This window comes from Lithobates pipiens, unplaced genomic scaffold (genome assembly GCF_037356315.1).
Source record: "Lithobates pipiens isolate NorthernLeopardFrog02 unplaced genomic scaffold, aLitPip1_a1.2 Scaffold_8, whole genome shotgun sequence".
NCBI lineage: Eukaryota > Metazoa > Chordata > Amphibia > Anura > Ranidae > Lithobates > Lithobates pipiens.
In genome coordinates this window covers 250804099-250824981 of record NW_027507903.1, presented here as the reverse complement: position 1 = coordinate 250824981, position 20883 = coordinate 250804099, and the positions used below count along the sequence as shown (strand labels likewise).

The 20883-nt window shown below is 42.9% G+C and overlaps 1 protein-coding gene across 9 annotated transcripts in view; it reads left to right on the top strand.

Moving 5' to 3' along the window:
- Positions 1-20883, top strand: part of SRGAP1 (SLIT-ROBO Rho GTPase activating protein 1) — a 251004-nt gene that overhangs the window by 219529 nt on the left and 10592 nt on the right. For all 9 annotated transcript variants that reach the window (XM_077470167.1, XM_077470166.1, XM_077470172.1 and 6 more), the window contains 2 exons: positions 20400-20580; positions 20662-20796. In XM_077470167.1, coding sequence (XP_077326293.1) covers positions 20400-20580; positions 20662-20796 — 316 coding nt within the window. The remainder of the gene's footprint in view (positions 1-20399; positions 20581-20661; positions 20797-20883) is intronic.

Genomic DNA, 20883 nt, shown 5'->3' with positions numbered 1-20883 from the left:
TGAAAATAAATGCTCAATTTGACACAATTATTTTAAATGCGCTTCATTTCTATTTTTGAATAGTATTCCTGTTAAGATATGATTTTCATTGTGGTTTATGCGCTTAAATATGTTTAATTCAACTCTATTGTGCTGGCAGGTGGGCTATCAAATGTACAAACACTACTGTGCAAAATTACTGCCTACGCTCTTGAAAGGGTTTTTTGTCATCACATAAACATACTGTATTGATAAATATTTCCAGCTTATTTAGTAAGGCAAATAATAATGTGCAAAGTAACCAGTCCGAAATAGTCTCTGCCAAACGTAACTGTTCTAAACTGTTAAGTGAAATGTCATTCGCTAGTGTAAGTGGTTACAATATGCAGTGTGCCTAGTTGGGTTTAAAAAAGAACACTGAGAAATTATTATGGCTAATAATGTAGGTTAACTGCTTGCCTACTAAGGCAATTTTGACATTTTTTCACACGTTTGAACATTTTTTTGATAAAAAAATTACATAGAACCCTAAAACACTGTTTTCTGAAAGCGAAGGCCCAGGCGAATAAAATGGTGGCTGTTCCAATTTTTTATGTCACACATTATTTATGCAGCCATTTATCAAACTCCTATTTCCAAAATACGTTAAAATGAAATTTACACAAACAATGCAATGCCCAATTTTTTTGTGAAATAGACAAAATAATGTTGCGTTGAATTGATGGATACCAAACATGTCAAAATTTAATATTGCACACACTTGTGAAATGGTGACAAGATACGGCACCTAAAATTGTCCACCATTTTTGCATGCCAGACCTACACGTGCTTTTGCAGGGGACAGGGGTACTATATATATATATATATATATATATATATATATATATATATATATATATATATATATATATATATAAAATTTCACTTAAGGCTTCATGCACACGAGACGCAGATGCAAACGCTGCTGGACACATGTTGAAACCGGCGTTTAGAAACGCGCGGTTTGCCGCGATTTTTACCGCGATTTAACTGCGTTTTACCGCGTTTGCATCTAGAAGCGTTTAGTTAAGCTAACATCATAGACCCTCCCCAGCTCAAAAATTAACTATTTCAGCAATTTTGTGAGACCAGAGTGAGTAGCAGCATCTGTGAGAGCTGCAGTGTACTTGTATTTAGCGTGTCACTTGCCACGGCACCTGCCACAAGTTGTGGATTGTCCACTTGCCACGTGACTTGCCACATCACCTGCCACGTGACTTGCCATGTCATCTGCCACAAGTTGTGGATTGTCCAACTGCCACGTCACCTGCCACAAGTTGTGGATTGTCCACTTGCCACGTGACTTGCCACATCACCTGCCACGTCACTTGCCACGTCACCTGCCACAAGTTTTGGATTGTCCACTTGCCACGTCACTTGCCACGTCACTTGCCACAAGTTGGGGATTGTCCACTTGCCACATCACCTGCCACAAGCTGTGGATTGTCCACTTGCCACGTCACCTGTCACGTCACTTGCCACGTCACCTGCCACAAGTTTTGGATTGTCCACTTGCCACGTCACTTGCTACGTCAGCTGCCACGTCACTTGCCACAAGATGTGAATTGTCCACTTGTCACATCACCTGCCACATCACTTGCCACATCACCTGCCACGTCACCTGCCACAAGTTGTGGATTGTCCACTTGCCACGTCACTTGCCACATCACCTGCCACGTCACTTGCCACGAGATGTGGATTGTCCACTTGCCACGTCACTTGCCACGTCACCTGCCACGTCACTTGCCACGTCACCTGCCACAAGTTTTGGATTGTCCACTTGCCACGTCAGCTGCCACGTCACTTGCCACAAGATGTGGATTGTCCACTTGTCACATCACCTGCCACATCACTTGCCACATCACCTGCCACGTCACCTGCCACAAGTTGTGGATTGTCCACTTGCCACGTCCTTTGCCACGTCCCTTGCCACGTCCCCTGCCACGTCACCTGCCACAAGTGGATTGTCCACTTGCCACATCACTTGCCACATCACCTGCCACAAGTTGTGGATTGTCCACTTGCCACGTCCCTTGCCACGTCCCCTGCCACGTCACCTGCCACAAGTGGATTGTCCACTTGCCACATCACTTGCCACATCACCTGCCACAAGTTGTGGATTGTCCACTTGCCACGTCACCTGACACAAGTTGTGGATTGTCCACTCGCCACGTCACTTGCCACATCCCCTGCCACAAGTGGATTGTCCACTTGCCACGTCCCCTGCCACAAGTGGATTGTCCACTTGCCACGTCACTTGCCACGTCACCTGCCACAAGTTATGGATTGTCCACTTGCCACGTCACATGCCAGTCACCTGCCACAAGTTGTTGATTTTCCACTTGCCACGTCACCTGCCAGGTCACTTGCCGCGTCACCTGCCAGGTCACTTGCCGCGTCACCTGCCAGGTCACTTGCCGCATCACCTGCCAGGTCACTTGCCACGTCACCTGCCACAAGTTGTGGATTGTCCACTTTCCACGTCACTTGCCACCTGCCACGTCACTTGCCACAAGTTGTGGATTGTCCACTTGCCACGTCACTTGCCACCTGCCATGTCACTTGCCACAAGTTGTGGATTGTCCACTTGCCACGTCACTTGCCACCTGCCATGTCACTTGCCACAAGTTGTGGATTGTCCACTTGCAATTGCAATTGTTTTAAATATTTTTCTAATGGTTTTTCATCATTTGCAATCATTTTTGAGATTTTTAATGTAAAAAAAAAGGTCACCTTTTAAAAACGCATATAAACGCAAACGCGGTAGCGGCGTTTTGCCGCGTTTTACCGCGCTTTGCCGCGTTTTGCGTCTGAAACGTGGAAATTTTTGTTTCTGAACGCATTTTTTTGCTTCTGGAAAAACGAGACTAAACGCAACTGCATAAAAACGGAAAAAAACGAGACTGTGTGCATGGACACATAGGATAACATTGAATGAGTTCAGGGGCAGTTGAAAAAACTGTCCAACTGCATCTGAACGCGCGTTTAACTGCGTCTCGTGTGCATGAGGCCTAACTGTATTGCTTGCTATCACAAGGGGTGAACAAGCCCCTTGTGATAGGTTTGGTTAGTGATAGCGGTAAATTGCAGCTTTGAAACAGGAAGTGACAAAATCCTTGTCACTTCTGTCGCCATTCATCACAAATGAGATCAGGGAGCAGATGTGCTTCCATCTCCTCTATGGGTAGCCATCCTGACTGCTTACTGCGGTGGGCCCAAGAACCACTTTTACCTGACAGCCAATTGTCTGCGGAAAAAATTGTACCAGGATCCTGGCTACAGCCACTTATGTCCCTTCTCTCAAACCAAAGCCACTTAGTTTGTAAATGTAAATTCAGTGTAAACCTTCCCCCCCCCCACCACCTAAATCATATTGGTCTTTATTTCCACTTTTTAAGTGTTTGTTTTGGTGACAGCAGTTATTGCCTTAAAGGGGCTGTAAACTACTGTGTTTTTTTTTTGTTGTTGTTTTTAAATAACAAACATGCCATACCTCCACTGTGCAGTTCGTTTTGCACAGAGTGGCCCCAGTCTTCCTCTTCTGGGGTCCCTCAGCAGAGCTGGTGGCTCCTCCCCGCATCTAGTGTCCATTTTGAAACCTCTCCTAAGGTGGACACCCATGTGGGCATTCTCCCGCGTCCTCCATTAGGGTGAAAAACCCATGAGGGATTACAACCCCTTTAAGTGAATTACACCCCACAAATCTATTGCGTTTTAAGATCTTTCCTGTGAACACTAAACTGTCCTAGATCTTATTTTCCTTTTTTGTGCATTGCACAGGTCAGCAAATGATGTGTTTGGTACTATTGATTGGTCTCATTCTGCTGCACAAGCATGTTAGAAAATAACAATATTGATTGTTAGCAACATACATCTCCCAATCAGATGGTATTTGCTGAAATTTATTACCCCTTAAAATTAAAATGGATAAACCGATTTAATCTCAGTCTTATATTGACATGCAGCTTTTACTTTAATTTGTGTTGGCTTCATTAGTCAATATTCTTTAAAACAAATATTACACTCACAAAGAAAAACTGTCTTTAGAGCCACCAGGAAACATTTTGTGGGACAGTGCTGCCGTGGATATAGTTTGTTCTTATTTTTTATTTCCTTAATACACAACAAACAAAACAAAACATCATACACAGTGAAGCAAAATATTAATGCAAATTCAAGATCCAGTCTCATTACATATCAAAGGAGTATTTTTTAACTAGGCAAAGGTCTAAACCATCACATTTAACATATAAAATATCAATCCATATCAAATACAGAACAAAAAAAGGCCTTTAGTTCCTACTAACTACAGTGGCCCCAGAAATCCTATAACTATAATTGTCTATATCAGCTCTCAAAATTTCTGTTTCAATATGTTTATTTGAAATTCAAATAAACAAACTACAATGTGCTCCCTGAGCGCCCTCGCAGGGGCTACAAAACATGAATACAAATCCAAAGGGCAAACCATTGCATTGTACTTATAACAAAAGATAAGTAGGGGATGGTATCGAGGCTACAGTACCGAACAACTTGTCCCCTTGTTTTCTCTGGGGGGGAAAGCCCTTCTCCCACTACCCCCTTCCATGGGGGGCAGCAGTATTTGTTTGTGAGAGAGATTATAAAGAAGAGTGAAAAGAGGGAACAAAAGAAAGAAGGTTAGAGAGAAGAGGTGGGGGGGGGGAGAAAGGAAGGGGGAAGCTCGGACGTGGACGCCTCGCCGAGGGAAGTCAGACCAAGCCCAGACATGCGGCTTGGATCGCAGGGAACTCATAGGAGATCCACATCTCCCAGAGTTTTAGAAATTTAGCATGAGAATCATGTACAATACTGGATATGCGTTCTTGAAGTAGCATAGCAGTCATGCGGGTTTTAACCCCTTGGAAATCTACCCGTTGGATCTTTTAGGCTTGGGCAATGGTCCGCTTGGCCGCTATAAAGAGATAGGTAGCCAGCTTCTGCTGAGGGCCTCGCAAACCAGGTATCGGACAATGGAGGAGAGCTAGCTTAGCATCCCTTTGGATCGTTAGGTGAAAGAGTGTCTGTAGCAAACCAAAAACCCTAGACCAGAACCCCACCAGCCTTGGGCAGGCCCACCATGTGTGCATAACATCACCCCGCTGCCCACAGTTGCGAAAGCATCTGTCTGTACTCCCAGGGAAAGCCTGGGAGCTCTCAAAATTTCAACTCACCTGCTCGCATTTAGCGAGTGAAATTATGAGCAGTGCGAGTATGGTCAGGGCTTTGCTGTCCGGTGATATATAGCCAGTGCCTCCCCCACCGAGCACAAAGGGGCATTTCAGAAGGAGCAGTCCGTCGCCTGGGACCACCCCTCTCCACCTCCCTCCTGCCGCTCGTCCCAGCCCCCGACACAGGCTCGCACAGAGGGGCATTTCAGGAGGATCAGTCCACCGCCTGGGACCGCCCCTCTCCACCTCCCTGGTGGGGCAGTGCATGTCATCAAGGCAGTCCTAGGTGGGCAGGCTCAAACCCTCTTGGTCCACCCTCAGTGTTTAGACTATGTCTGACCCCCGTTGCTGCAGGAGAAAGATAACTTTGCCAGTGTGCTGTGATTGAAAGCTGCACATGGAGGCATTGAATTGGAAATTGAACAAGAAGTGTGCTGGGAGGAAAGGGAGGGATATTTGGAGGCATAGGTGTAATAAATTGGTGGGGGTAGAATTGGAGGCATAGGTCTGAATCAAACTTATGCCTCCAATGCCACCCCCCTCCCCTATCATACCAATGCCTCAAAATTCAATGCATTGCATTGAGGCTGCATTGATGGGCGCTGGTGGGGCTGCACTGATGGGCACCGATCAAGTTGTTGTTAATATTTATTTTTTAAATTTAATTCTGTATAAATCATTTAACAGTGTCATTTCATGAGATCATTTATGAGGGCATGTTTAGGGGTTGGGTGGGGCAACTGATGGAGAGTAACTCTTAAGGCTTGGCTACTAGCTCAGGACTTACAATTTTGAGCCCTGGTCTATATTAAGCCCATGGATCAATAACCCTCATGGGCATGCAATACCCTAAATATAGCTTATCCAACCACTTTGCCCAGATTTTATGAAACTTACCAGGACAACCCCTGTTCATGTAGGTATCTCTGTACAGTGGAAGATTGTTATTTACGAATTGTTTCCAATATACAAGCATAGGAGAAAAGGCTTTCTTCCAATGTAAAAGCAATAGCTTTTCTCACATTAAATTATTGCAGTATTTGCAAACACTCGCTCTGACACTGTGGGGAGAGTAGCCTCCACTAGACCCAGCAAGCATACAGATATTGAAAGCTGTAAGGGAGCGGAAGTGATGGAATTCAATAAATCCCCCACTTCCACCCAAAAAACAACTATGTATGGGCAAGTCCAGGAGATGTGTGTGAAATCCCCCTGTGCCGTACCACACCGCTAACACTCGGATGAGCACGCAGGATTTATCTTTTGACATCTGTATGGTGTAATATATGCTCTATGTACCAGTTTAAATTGAATCATGCGGTCTCTCAAGGATACCATGGATCGCAGAGGGAAATCCCACAGTCTTCCAGTATAAGTCTAATGCCCTGTACGATCGGACTGTGTTGTCGGAAATTCCAATCGTGTGGGGTCCATCTGACTTTTTCCGTCGGAATTTCCTACACACAAAGTTTGAGATCTGGATCTAAAATTTTCCGACAACAAAATCCGATCGTTTAAATTCCGATCCTGTGTATACAATTCAGACGCACAAAGTGCCACGCATGCTGAGAATAAATTACAAGACGAAAGCTATTGGCTACTGGCCTCTTTATAGTCCTGTCGTAGGTGTTGTACGTCAACTCGTTCTGAATGATTAAATTTTCCGACAACTTTGTGCGACCGTGTGTATGCAAGACACGTTTGAGCCAAAATCCGTCAGAAAAAATCCGACAGATTTTGTCGTCGGAATATCCGACGTGTGTACAGGGCATTAGTCCGGTATGGCTCACATCCACTTAAATCTAAGACCCTCTAATGACGGGAGGGAAATTGAAATAAAATGAGAATATAATCTGGAGGTGCACCTCTCCAAACATTCAGACCTAAGTACTGATTCTAGTGTAGATTGTATAATTGTTAAACTATCTTGTGAAAACTGGACATGAAAGGTATGGGAAAGCTGAAGATATCTAAATAAATGAGAACTAGGCAAATTAAAAAGTGAAGCAAGTGTACAAAAAGTAGACAATTTCTGATCAGTACCTGAGAAACAAATTTGATATTATATTTAGTCCATGCAATAGGCTCTGGTAATGTATAAAATTGAGGAAGGGCTGGATTAAACCATAACTGGGCATTTCGTGAAATTGTGTCCTTAAAGCTGGGTTTCAGCTGTAAAAATTTTTTTTTAAGTCAGCAGCTAAAAAAAAAAAGTAGCTGCTGACTTTTAATAAGGAGACTTTCCTTTCCAGGGCAACTTTTTTTTTTTTTAATCTATTTATTTTTTTGTTCTCATCTAAGGCCCGCCTCCCAAACTCGAATAGTGTTGAGCATTGATGTGGTTAGCTGGTAGGGTGCCCTACGGCCCCTAGACACAAGTAACCCAAGAGCTTCTAAGGAACCCACCACCGCTGCTTCCAACCGAGTAGAGGGGTTAGATAAATTTGGGCTTAGCCACCATGCGACCGTAACCAACTGATTAGCTAAAAGATATTTATAGAGATCTGGAAAAGCTAGACCACCTTGATCACAAGGGCACATCAAGGATGTCAATTTATATCTAGGATTCTTTGATCCCCATAAAAAGGATGAGAAAATTTGATTTGGTTTTGTAGAAAAAAAAAAGACAGGGAGCCACTGAGGAGAATATCTAAAAAGGTAAATAAATTATGGTATAATTTTCATTTTTGAGATTAATAAATCCTAATAAGGATAATGGTAGAGATCTCCACATTTTCAACTTTAACCCAATATCTCCTAGAATTGGAGTCAAATTCAAGGAAATTGTATGTACTTATGTTTATGGCGGCAAAATAATTAAAGTGCACCATTAGGAAAAACTTTTTTTTTTTTTTCTTTTTTTTTTTTTTCAAAAGTTTTGGCTAGAGTGGGGAAAGGATTTTTGTTTTTTTTGCCGGGCGTCTCCCCTCTGTTTACACCATGTTCCCAAAAAGGAGGGGTAAATGGATAACTTCCATTGGTGATGCCTTTTCCAAGGACAACTAAGTAGGGAATTCTCCTCATATTGGGAGGTTTACTCCTGTTGTCTTTTTTTTTTTTAAAGGAAGTGGGGAGAAATGTCCCTATTGGTACACAAATGGCAAAAAAAATATGCATTAGGGGTTTTTACCCTTTCCTACCTTGTTCAAATCTAAAAAAAAGTGTGGGCTATAGATGCACAGAATAACAGATGCTTGTTTTCATTTTCTTGCATTTGTCTTAAAGTGGTTGTAAACCCTTTAAATATACCCAGTGAAGTAATGGTCCTCAGTTGATAGAGATGAAACACAGCCTCCTACATAAGTTGTATATGTCTATAGTCTTCTCATCTCTACATCCATTCAAAGTGCTGAAATTATAAACTTGTCTGAGAGTTCAGAAAAAGTGGGCGGAGAGCTGAGGTTACACTCTGCAGAGCTCACTAAGGAGAGCTCTAAAAGCTGATTGGAGGGAAGAGACCCCCCCCCCCCCCTTTCACACAGGAACAGAGCTGAGGCTGTTGATCAGCTGGAGGTCCTTCCCCGTTGCCATTTTTTTTTTTTTTTTTTTTTGCATCAGTATACAGCACGCCATGATCTCGCTTCATCAAATTGTGGCTAACTTTGCGCCCTTGTTACCTTAGTTCCTTCTTCTTATCGCCACCATTTTGCCTGTTGGCAGTGCTATTTTCACATCACATGCAAACCTTTTTAACATTTTCCTCTGTATAATTCTTTGTTTATTTTATTAAGGTTTCAGAGAAGAAGTATATTACAAAAAGTGTGCTACCCATTCCATTTTCGTATCTATCCCCAACCCCCCCCCTAAACCCGCTCCCTCCCTCCCCTCTCTCTCTCTCCATCTCTCCCCCGCGCTCCCCCCCTCATTTCCCCTCGGATCCACTCATTCTGAGATATTCCCTTGTTTTCTTAAACTCCAGCCATTTTCCCCACTTACTGAAGTAAGTTTCCACTTGGTCCCCTCTTCTAGATATTGATTCCTCCATTGATCTTACCCACTCTATTTTGCCTAACCATTCCCTCATAGATGGGGGTTCGGGGGTGCCCCATTTCTTTGGGATCAGGCTTTTTGCTGCAATCAATAAGTGAGGGATCAATGAGTTTTTATATTCCCCCAGTGTTTTGTCAGTATCGTGAAACAGGCATGTCCATGGTTCCTTTTTTACCTCTTCCCCTGTTATTCGGAGAATATTTTCTATAATTTTCTCCCAGTATGGGCCAATCTTTCCACACTCCCACCATATGTGTGCAAAGGTTCCCACCTTATCGCAGCCCCGCCAACATAGTGCTGATATACCTGCTCTCCTCTTATGCGCTCTTTGTGGGACAACATACCATCTTGCCATTAATTTAAATGACATCTCTAATGACATATTGTCCCTAGATATTGTACCTGCTATCTTTAAGATCTTCTTTCTACGTTCCTTATCCCCCACGGAGCCCAACTCTTCTTCCCATTTTTTCAGGAATAGTGGTTCCCCTGGGTCCTCTTCCTCCTGTAAGATTTTATAAATTTTGGACATACTTTTTTTCTTGCAGCTCGAATCCGAGAGCATTCTCTCCATTGGTCTGAGATCTCCTGTCCCTCGGAGTGGCCGAGGCAAGGTCTGAACAAAATGTTTAATTTGTGCATATCTCCAGCTATCTAAGTTCCTACTTCCCCATCTTTGTCTTATTTCTCCTAAAGTGCAAAATCTATCCCCGTTCATCACATCTTTCAGTAAAATATCATCTTTTTTTGCCCATCTAGTGAAATAAACAAATTCCTCCTTCCCTGGTTTAAAAAAACTTGTGTCTAATAAAGAAATTAAAGGTGAGTTGTACTGCCAGTGATTTGATTCGCCCACTTTATCCCATGTTTTGAACAGATTAGTAGTTAGTGGATTAGTGCTCCTCCCCAAATCGCGAAAATCCCTTGGTATCCAGATCCTTTTTCCTAGATTAACTCCGCTTTGTGTTTTCTCTATATTTACCCACCCTTTATCCCCTTTGTCATACACCCAATCCACCACTCGTGAGATTACTGCTGCCTGATAGTATCTTCTAAAATTTGGGGCTGCTAATCCCCCTCCTACTTTCCCCCTTTCCAGAGTCGCATAAGAGATCCTGGGATTCCTACGTCCCCATATGTATTTTAAAGTTAGAGTTTTAAGTTTCGTGAAGAACTCCTGCGGAACTTTTATTGGGATCATTTGGAACATATACCGGTATGTCAATTTTGGTAAAATGAACATTTTTAACGCATTTACTCTCCCTATTAGTGACAAGGGTTTATATCTCATACTTTCAAAACATTCTTTGACCTTATTTAATATATATGTATAATTGGCCGCGTATACAGATGACAATGTGGGCGTAATTCTTACCCCCAGATAACTCAGCTCCTCCCTACACCAAATGAAGGGGAAAGAGCTCTGGAGTTCCTCTTGTTCTTTTTTAGGTACTGTTATGTTCAGAATTTCAGTTTTTGACATGTTGATCTTAAAATTTGTCAACCTCCCATATCTATAGATCTCCTTAATTATATTTGGGAGAGTCACCCTGAGTTCTGAAGCATAAAATATGTCATCTGCATACGCAGACACCTTATACTCTTCTCTGCCAATTCTCACTCCCCTTATATCTTAATTTTTCCTAATCGAGACCAACAAGGGTTCCAAGGCCAGAACAAACAGCATTGGAGACAGAGGACACCCCTGTCTGGTTCCATTATATAACTTTACTACTGGGGAAAGGTTACCGTTAATTTTTATTTTTGCCGTCGGGTGGGAGTAAAATGCTTTTATCCATCGCAATGTTTTTTCTTTTAATCCCAGATATCCTAAGGTCTCGAACATGAAGCCCCAGTCGACCCTGTCAAATGCTTTTTCAGCATCCACTGATAACAGGGCGACTGGGGATCCGCTGCTTTCCACTCCATGGATCAACATGAGGGTTTTAAGGCAGTTATCTCTACCCTCCCTTCCTATGACAAACCCCGTTTGATCGCTATGGACCCATTGGGGTAGTAATGGTTTTAGCCTTTCTGCTATCACTTTTGAAAATATCTTCACATCCGTATTCAGAAGAGAGATCGGTCTATAGCTCCCCGGGGTTGTTGGATCCTTCCCCTCCTTTAATATCAAGGTTATGTAAGCCATCAGTGCTTCTTCCCTAAGTTCTTCCCCTTCTGCGACTGCGTTCATATACTCGCATAGTTTGGGCGCCAGTATTTTTTCAAACTTTTTATAATAAAGGAGTGGGAACCCATCCGGGCCTGGACTCTTCCCGATTGCCATCCCCCTTATTGCCCGCACCACCTCGTCTACCGTTACCGGGGCGTCTAACCTCTCTAACTCATCCTCTGGAACTGTAGGGAACTCTATTCCTGTTAGATACTCGCTAGTATCTTTTTTATTCCTGCTTCTCTCCTTTCCCTGTCCTACCTTATATAACTGGCTATAATAACCATGAAAGACCGTTGCGATTTCAGGAGTGGAGTGCTTCATTTCCCCCTTTTTTATTTTTTATTTTTGATATGAAGGACACATTTCTTCTCTCCCGCACTACTCTTGCTAACCATTTCCCAGATTTATTCCCCTCCTGGTATCTTATACTCTCTGCCCAGTGGTTAACTCGCACCCTTTCCTTCTCCATAAGTCCTTCTAATTCTAGCTTCTTATCTTTTAGTTCTACTCTCTCTGGGATCCCCTTTGGTCTTGTTCGTTGCTCCAATTCCCAAATCTCCTTATTTAACTCTTGTAGCCTTTTCCCTGTTTCCTTTTTTTTCCCTGTCCCGATGCTTATTAAAATTCCTCTTATAAATGCTTTGTGGGTCTCCCATATCATACCCCTCGTAACCTCTGGGGAGTCATTTCTTATAAAGAACTCTTCCAGCTCTGTTTCGATCCTACTTCTAGTCTCTGGGTCCTGAATTAGCGCTTCATTTAATCTCCATGTCTCTCTTTTGGCCTGGTCTGTTGCTAGCTCCAGCTGTACCATAACTGGGGCATGGTCAGATAGGGAGATAGGTTTTATTACTATATCTTTGAGTGCTGGGAGCATTTGATGTTCAATCAGTACATAGTCGATTCGTGTAAATGTCCCATGCACCGATGAGTAGAAGGTATAGTCTCTGCTATTTGGATGTTTAATCCTCCAAGCGTCGGCCAACTGAAATTCTAAAAGCATAGCCTTTATCTTTTTATATCTGAGCCCCGTCCATCGGGGGGACCCCGCTGAAGAGTCCACCCGAGGGTCGATGCACATATTCAGATCCCCCGCCACTATCAGTTTACCTTTTCTGAACTCTGCCAATAAATCCAGGACCTTCCTTAGGAATTTATCTGGGTCCCTATTTGGGGCATATATGTTCGCAAAAGTGTATACTCCATCCGAGATTCTTCCCCTTATGAACAAAAATCTCCCTTCCGGGTCGGCCATTTGTTTCTCAACTTCGAACCTGACACTCATCTCGAATCCTATTGCTACCCCCCTAGCGTAGCATGTAGTAGAGTCACCATAGAACCATGTAGGGAACTTCCAGGATGTCAATCTCCCTCTAGCCTCGTGTGACATATGCGTTTCCTGCAGACAGATCACATTCGCCCCGTATAATTCTAGCTCCTTGTTTACTCTAAACTTTTTTTGGGGAGTGCTTATACCCCTCACATTGTATGTTATCAAATTCAACCTTGTCATATCTCGCTCATCCTCCTCCCCTCCCCCCACCCCCCGCCCCCCGCCGGAGGTCAACGCGGGGAGCGAGAGGAGGGGGAGACGAGAGAGCGCGAGAGAGAGTACATGTCCCCTATTTGAGAGAGAGATTGCCCCCCATCCCACCCCCCCCTTCCACCCTCCCCCTTCCCGACCCCCTCCCTCCCTAACCCTCCCCCACCCCCCTCCCCCCCTCCTCCCTTCAGAGGAGTGAACAAATTCCATTTTTGTTCCTCGCATAGGTGTCCCGGTGACCCGCAGGTCACCTTTTGCCCGCCTAGCTCTCTTTGGGAGGGCCGCCTCGATCACAGCCTATCGAAGCACCCACGCCCCCTCCCCCGCCCCCACCCCCCGCTCCCCACTGATGGTGATTATACCCCGTCTCTCCCCCCCTGTCCCTGACCCTAGACCACTGCATGGCCCCACTGCTTCCGTTATTCCCCCCCCCCTCCTCCCATCCTGGAATTGATGGTGGGGGGATTTCTAGCCTATTACAAAAGTCCGTTAAGTCCTCTGGGAACCTTAATACTGCAGTGCGGCCGTCTCTCCTTCCCCTGAGACATGCTGGAAATCCCCATTGATAGGGAACATTTAATGACCTCATCAGATCTGTCAGGGGTTTAAGAAGCCTTCTTCTCCTCAGTGTTTCCCCCGCCAGATCTGAGAATATCTGTATCTCCGATTCCTGGAACATAATCTTGTCCTCCTTTCGGGCATTCCCCAGTACTAGCGCCTTTTCCTCATAGAAATGAAATCTGATTATTACATCTCTTGGTTTTTCTGTGGCTTGGGGCCGATATCCCAAGACTCGGTGTACTCTATCTATTTTTAGTATTTCATCCTCCGCTCTTCCTAGGATGGGATTAAACAGGTCCCGCATCACCTTAGGGAGATCTTCATTTTTAAATTTTTCTTCCAAACCTTTTATCCTTAAGTTTTTCCTTCTTCCGCGGTTTTCCTGATCCTCGATTTTATATAGGATTGCTCTATTTATTTTTTGGGCTGATTTTACTTGTTCGCTTAGGTCCCTCAGTTTCTGTTCATACCCATTCATTCTTTCCTCCATTTCCTCCACCCTGCCTAGTACTAGGCCAATGTCCGCCCTTATCCCAGCTATATCGGATTTAAGTGAAGTTTCTACTTTAGACAATGCCTCTGTAAATATCTCTTTCAGCATGCCCAGGGTCGCTTGTGGCTCCGCCAGCACTGGGTCTCCTTCTATATCAAATTGAGTTTCAGGTTGAGTTTCGGGTTGGGGAGGGGCCTCTCCTTTTCTCCCCGATTCTTCCCTTCTTTTAACCTTGTCATCTTCTCGGGAGCTAACCCCCCCCCCATCCTAGTGCGAGTTGGGCATAAGTCCTTAGGTTTTTCCGCTCCCCGCCCCTCTCCCGTCTCCATAGTTTTGCTGATGCCCGCGCCTGATTTTCTTAATGTCTTCTGGCTGGGGGTTTCCTGGCTGTTTTCCATCGTACTTGTCTCCCCCACCAGATATCGTTGTATCCCCCCAGGACTAGTAGGTCCCGCCCCTCCCCTTTTGTTCGTTTTCCCCCGCATACTCCTTTTGTAGTGGGTCAGCTCCAGAGACTCAAGACCTTTTCCAGGGCTAAGGTCCTTTTCCTTTTCCTATAACTCTTTGTGGGGTACAGGTTGCTTACATCACTTTCTAGGAGCGGGGCACTACTATCAATTAGGGAAGGGTGCTGAAGAGAATTATTTTGCATGGAAGTTTTTCCTTTCTTCCCCTTCCCCGTTCCTTCTTTCGCGAAGTAGGGCAGCGCACAATGGTGTAGTTCTTCCCCCTTATGCCAGTCTGCCAACGGGCGACAGCAGATGCTGTTGACGAGCAGTGGGCTTCCCTTTTAGTCCCTTTTAGTCATAGGTATACGCCGTAGTTCAATTCCTGCGTCAATACCTGCATTTGCCACCTGTGTCTACCTGCCGGTCCAATGTCGAATAGGCAAAGGGGCAGATAGTCGCAAGCGAGCGCTAACCGGCCTCACTACTTTGTGCCTCTGTGTGAGAAATGTATGTAAAAGAGAGAAAACTCCACACTGCATGGCTGTTTGTCTGCCCTTCATATATCCATCCACCTCACACAACTTCTCGTCCTACAGGGTTTATATCCAACTGATCAGGCAAGATTAATACCAATCCGGTGGTCTGGTAGTGAGCGTCACACTGATAGCATTCATTAGGAGGGTTATAACTATTCGCCTTATCACTTTAAAAAAGAGCCGTTTCATCAATACTTTCAGTCAGCTTCAGTGAGCCGCGATACACAAGAGATCAACCGTCCATCCCCCCTTCTTTCATCCACATTACTTGCTCACCTCACCGCTGCTCCTCTGCTCTGTCACTGTTATCTGATCCGTGACCTTACCTACGCGTGAGGGGGTAGAGATGTCCGTGGAGTCAGGTCGGCTCAGTGGAGAGGGGGGGGGGGGGCGCAGGGCTCCGCACATTGCTGCCGTCCTACCGCTGTGTCCCTGCTTCACAGGGAAACGCTCACTCTGCCCGCTCTCTCTGTTGCCATTTTTAATTGAGACAAGTACACATTATAGAGGGATATGCTTTGTTCATATTTCATGTCTGAGGCTTACAACCACTTTAAATATTCTAGTTAGAATCTGGTTGTTTGCTGTGGACAGTGACGTCACTGTTTATACGACATAGCTATTGAATTCTGATGACTTTGTGTGTCCAGTACATTCATACAGACGTGCACAGTGCTCAATGCTGGTGTCTGGCAATGCTGGTGTCTCAGGTTCCATTCCCACTGGGACCCTGTTTGTTGGAGTTTGTATTTTTTCCCCCATTTGTGTAAGTTTGCTCAGGGAGCTTTGGTTTGCCCCTACAAACCTAATGGCCTAAGCTAAACCTTAATTTTGCTTATGTAAATGCAATAGGGATGTTAACATCTTGACTATATCTGCTGCTGTGAGCTGTATATATAAATAAAATAAACAGCAGAGTATAAAACTGACAGTTATATGGATGGTCCACTCTATTTTTGAGTTGACATCCCTTCATTGCTAGGTATGCAGTGTTCACTTTGTTCTGCTTTATTTCTGTATTTTGAGACTTGGTATTATCGTGGCATGTCCAACAAATCAAATAATTGTGCACAACATAATGATATGAACCAATATACTAGTTTTCAGAATTTCACTCGTAAGTAATTGGATTGGATGGAATTTGATGGCCGGTGTTGACGTTTATTGTGCTCTATAGACTAATCTTGGGCTGTATTTTGTGATGGCTATATCAATCTTATATAATCACCCTGCACAGACTGTTGCACATAAATTGGAGACAGGGGTTTGACAGGATACCATCTGGATAAATGTTCACTGGAACATGGATGTGAGTCTTTTGAAGTCTGCTATTTTCAGAATGTGCTCACTGTTGCAGAGGACAATGCTGTTTAGTCTGTAAACAATGCAGCACTGTTTGTTATCGCCTTGATTTCTCAACCTCGCTGCCCACTCATAAAAAGGAAAGTGCAACATGAAAGTGTTTTTGAGTACGGCTTTGTGCGTGGATATTCAGTTACAAATAATAAAATGGCAGTTGTGCTGGCCTGTTAGTACTAAAGTCTAAAATTCACTATGCTTGGGTTAATTTGAATGCCAAACCTGTCACATTGTAATTTGTTTGATCCGCTATAGATATTACCTGAGCCCCAGCACCATTATTATAAATTGTTAGCTCATACAGTAGGACGTTTTGTAGTTTTAAAATATTCTTTGTAATATCAAAGCCGCCTATCAAAAGTACAGTGACCACATGGGACCTGAACAAGGTCAGTGGAGTGAGTCTGTTATATTCAGACATTAAACTTGTGTATGGGGAGTATTGCTCCCCTGTTTTTCCCTTTTTTATGACTGTTAAAGCCAGATGAGCCCCATGCATTGTTAACACACTGGAATTAGGGGCACTTTGCAAACCCCCACAGAAGGTAGGTTGCAAAAACAGCCCCCACCTGACGCTACACAATCTTCCTCTTGTTGAAGGAGACTGACTAAAGTTTAAAGGGGGACCTTGTGCCTAAAATGCAAGATACTTTTTAATTGTGCCCTTTCCTTTGCTAAAACAGTTTTGAAATTCTAAAAAAAAAAAAAAATCCTTTAGGGGAACGATATTGAATACTATACTCCCCTTTTCCTCTGAATTCCACCCACGGCACCTAGGCTGTGATAAAGGTTTTATTCTTTCGATGAAATCCTTGTGAATGTAGAGTTGTGCTCCCAGAACTTTGCTGCGGTGTCTTCTAACAAGGCTTGGAGTACTTACTATTCCCCAGTATCTTGTTTGCAGAATAATGACATCACTCCCTGCACCACAGAGGCAAGGTGAATATATTTAACTTTTGCCCCCCCTTAGTTTTTATTTTTACTATTCCATTTTTATCAGCATTTTACCAAGGGGGCACATTTAAAAGCGGACTATTTTGAATCCCCAGGTAGCATTCACCAAACACAAGAGAGGATTTCACAAGTAAATAACATGCATAAAATGTTAAAAGCACATATAACTTGCATATCATGTGGGAATATTCTTGTTGAAATGAAGGTGACTGTTATACAGTATACAATATTTACACTTTTTTACCTCTTGCAGTGAGGGTGAACTTGAAGCCATATCTCCTGCTTTTCTGGTGCCTGATTTACTGCTATGTTGTGAAGAGCCTGAAAAGCTTGTGTTGTGGCTAGTCTTTAATACAAATTATGCACATACACCTTCCTCCGCCTATCTTTGTAGGGACAAAACCAATTTGGAGTTTTGGGTAGCCAAAGGTTGGCAGCAAGCATTGCACCAGCGCTCGGCTTACCTTTTAGAAAACTGGTGTCATCTGCTTGATAAGCTTCATGGGTAAATCTAGTATTAAATTTTTAAAAACCAATACTTTAATTTTTTTAATTAAACACATACTGTATATTAACATGTTCATTAATTGTTTTAGAATTAAGCTTCGCTTCAAGTTACTAAAATATTTCACAGTTGGTTTTTAGATTACTGTAGAATGTTCTAGTTTTACATACAGAAAAATACCTGAGCCACTAACTATATTGAACAAAGAATTGTGCCCTGGGGCGAGAGAATAGTTTATAAGGTTAGGGTCACATACAGTTCAAACACTTATACTGGTAAGGGATGTCAAAGAAGCTGAAAGCAAATCTGTCACATATAAGGCAAGATTATAGTGTTGTAAAGCAGGCTGAGACTGTGCACAAATCATTTTTGCTTGTTAAATTCATGCTGCCATATGTTAGTTTTAGGCAGACTTCCGCTTTAAAGACACTTCCAACCCTCACCCTCCTTGATTCCCTCCCATTCATTTTACATTCAATACACTTTTGTTTACAATGTAATGATTATTAAGACAGTGACACTATAATCTAATTTGCACGAAAAACAAAGAAAACAAAGTGCCAATACAGAGAGGCAAACGACACTTTAGAGAATCTGGTATGTTCAGCGGATATTAAAAAAAAAAGGGGGGGGGGGGTCACTATTGGCAGCATAACAATAACCACCCTTGCATTTTAACATGCACTCGAGTACACACACAGACGCTTGCACAAAAGTTCTGGGGGGTGGGTGGCAGCTTTGGATAAACTGTGGCCACGGCAGCAAATTTTTATTTTTTACTATTGGGCTGTTAATTTTTATTTTTTTATTACAAATTCAGCTTTCTATCACATTGCATGCAAGCAGCATAGAAGATAGTGATAGTTATTAAGCATGGGCATTCACTTTATCTGTTAAAAAAAAAAAAAAAAAAAAAAAAAATGGGCACTCACAAGGCCAATTTAGTTGCTCATGGTAATAAAATCCACCTGGCCATTTTATACTTCACATAAAAGAAAACATGCATGCTGTAACCACCAGGAGGGTTCCTTGTGTGCTTTATATTCTGTCATTATTGTATTTGTCTTAAGCCTCATACACACAATTGGACTTTGTACAAACTTTCCTGTGGATTTTTGTACAAAGGGCATCGGCCGTGAACTTGTATTGCATACACACGGCAGGACTTTTTCAGCCAACGTTCACCAAATCATGTGTTTTTTCTGCTCTTTACCACGACCTTTGGTCCACTTCTGTATTGTTGTCTGATCTTTTACATTAGTTCCGAGCATGCTTGTTTGTAGTTTGTACTAAAGTCCTATGGTTTTCTGTACACACGATCGGACTTTGCTCCATCTGACTTTTGTTGCCGGGAAAGTTAGTCTGTTTGCACAGCCAACAAAAGTCCTATGAAAACCGAAAAAGTTTGCCCGATGGTGCGTACACATAGTCGGATGTTGCCTTAAAACAGCTAATTTGCATGTTTGTTGTCAAAAAATCTGATTGTGTGTATGGGCCTTTACTGTAATGTTCTGTGTAGTTGGCACCTTTTAGTTTTATTTCATAAAATCAGCATTTGGAAAGAAAACATGCACAAATAAAGGTAGTTGTGCAAATACCAGTAAACTTGTCACAGATATGGGCAATACATGTAAATATACACTTTTATTGCCTGTGTAGAATATTGCATCATACCAGTCACTGGATGTGAATGCTGATTTTCCTTTTCTCAGGCTTTTAAACCTTTATTTTCACCTGGTGAACAACTTCCGGTGCAAGGGTAAAAATGCTCACTCACTATACTGTGATCTGTGATAGAGCAGCATTGCCACCCTAGTAAAGAAATTGTTAGGCCTACAGAACACATTCTATTCTCCATTTTATATTGAGGGTTTGTGCTTTTTAGCTCAGGCGTAACTCGGGGAGGGCTGATATGGGCGCAGTGTTGTCAGCTCGCTACAGGAAGTTAGGCACTCACAATATTTTCTGCTATGATCAACAGGTATGGTTCTCAAAGCATAGGAGTTGCCCTGACAAATTGGAAAAACTAAGTGCCCCTTGGCTCAATACCCTGGACTTAATAACCAATAGGATCCTTTAAACTACCTAGTTAAACTGTGAATGTTCCTAGATTTCTCTGTTATTACTTTCTGTAACTAGCTGGGAATTATAATACTTGCTATGTGGTATTATACTTTGTAATTGCATCATAGAAAAGCATGTATCTTGTACTCCTTAAACTGTTTTGGTAATGTTTGCATGTGAATGCTGTTTGCTCTGGAAGTGTATTATTTCTGTTCTCAATAAACTCTATTTAATCTATAAATAAAAAAACAAGTGCGAGGATTACAGCTTTTATGATGGAGCAAAATGGGTGGGCATAGTCAACGCTATATGTGGGCGCAGAGGACTGACGTTCTCAACAATTAGAGCAGCCATCATTCTTGGTGTTGATTAAAAGGGAAATCGCTAAACTTCAGCTTAGTCTCCTGCTCTGCCCCACTGGCATCTACCCAAAATTTAACAAATCTTTGGAATGAATTAACTTTAAAAAAAAAAAAAAAATGTTTTTGGTACGCCACTAAAATTTTACGTTTTTACCAACCAGTATTTTGTATGCAAACCCTTCTTGTAACTTTGCTTGCAGAGTGTGAGCCAATTGAAGCCATAGCCAAATTTGATTATATTGGAAGATCTGCACGGGAACTGTCCTTTAAAAAGGGTGCATCACTACTTTTGTATCACCGCGCTTCTGACGATTGGTGGGAAGGAAGACACAATGGAATTGACGGCCTGGTGCCCCACCAGTACATTGTGGTACAGGATATGTAAGTCTTTTGAGGCAAGCTCAAAATGACAAATGTCGCACAGATTTCTAATGGACTAATGCTATTTTTCTTACTGTTTAGGGATGATACATTTTCTGATTCTTTAAGCCAAAAGGCAGATAGTGAAGCTAGCAGTGGGCCAGTAACTGAAGACAAATCGTCAATCAAGGATATCAATTCACCAACGGACAGACATCCTGATTTATATTCAGGAAGGTAAGAGCCGCCACTCCAAATATTTCTGAAAAAGTCATCTATACAAGTATGTGTCCACATTCTTAAACCAGCTAGAAATATAACTGG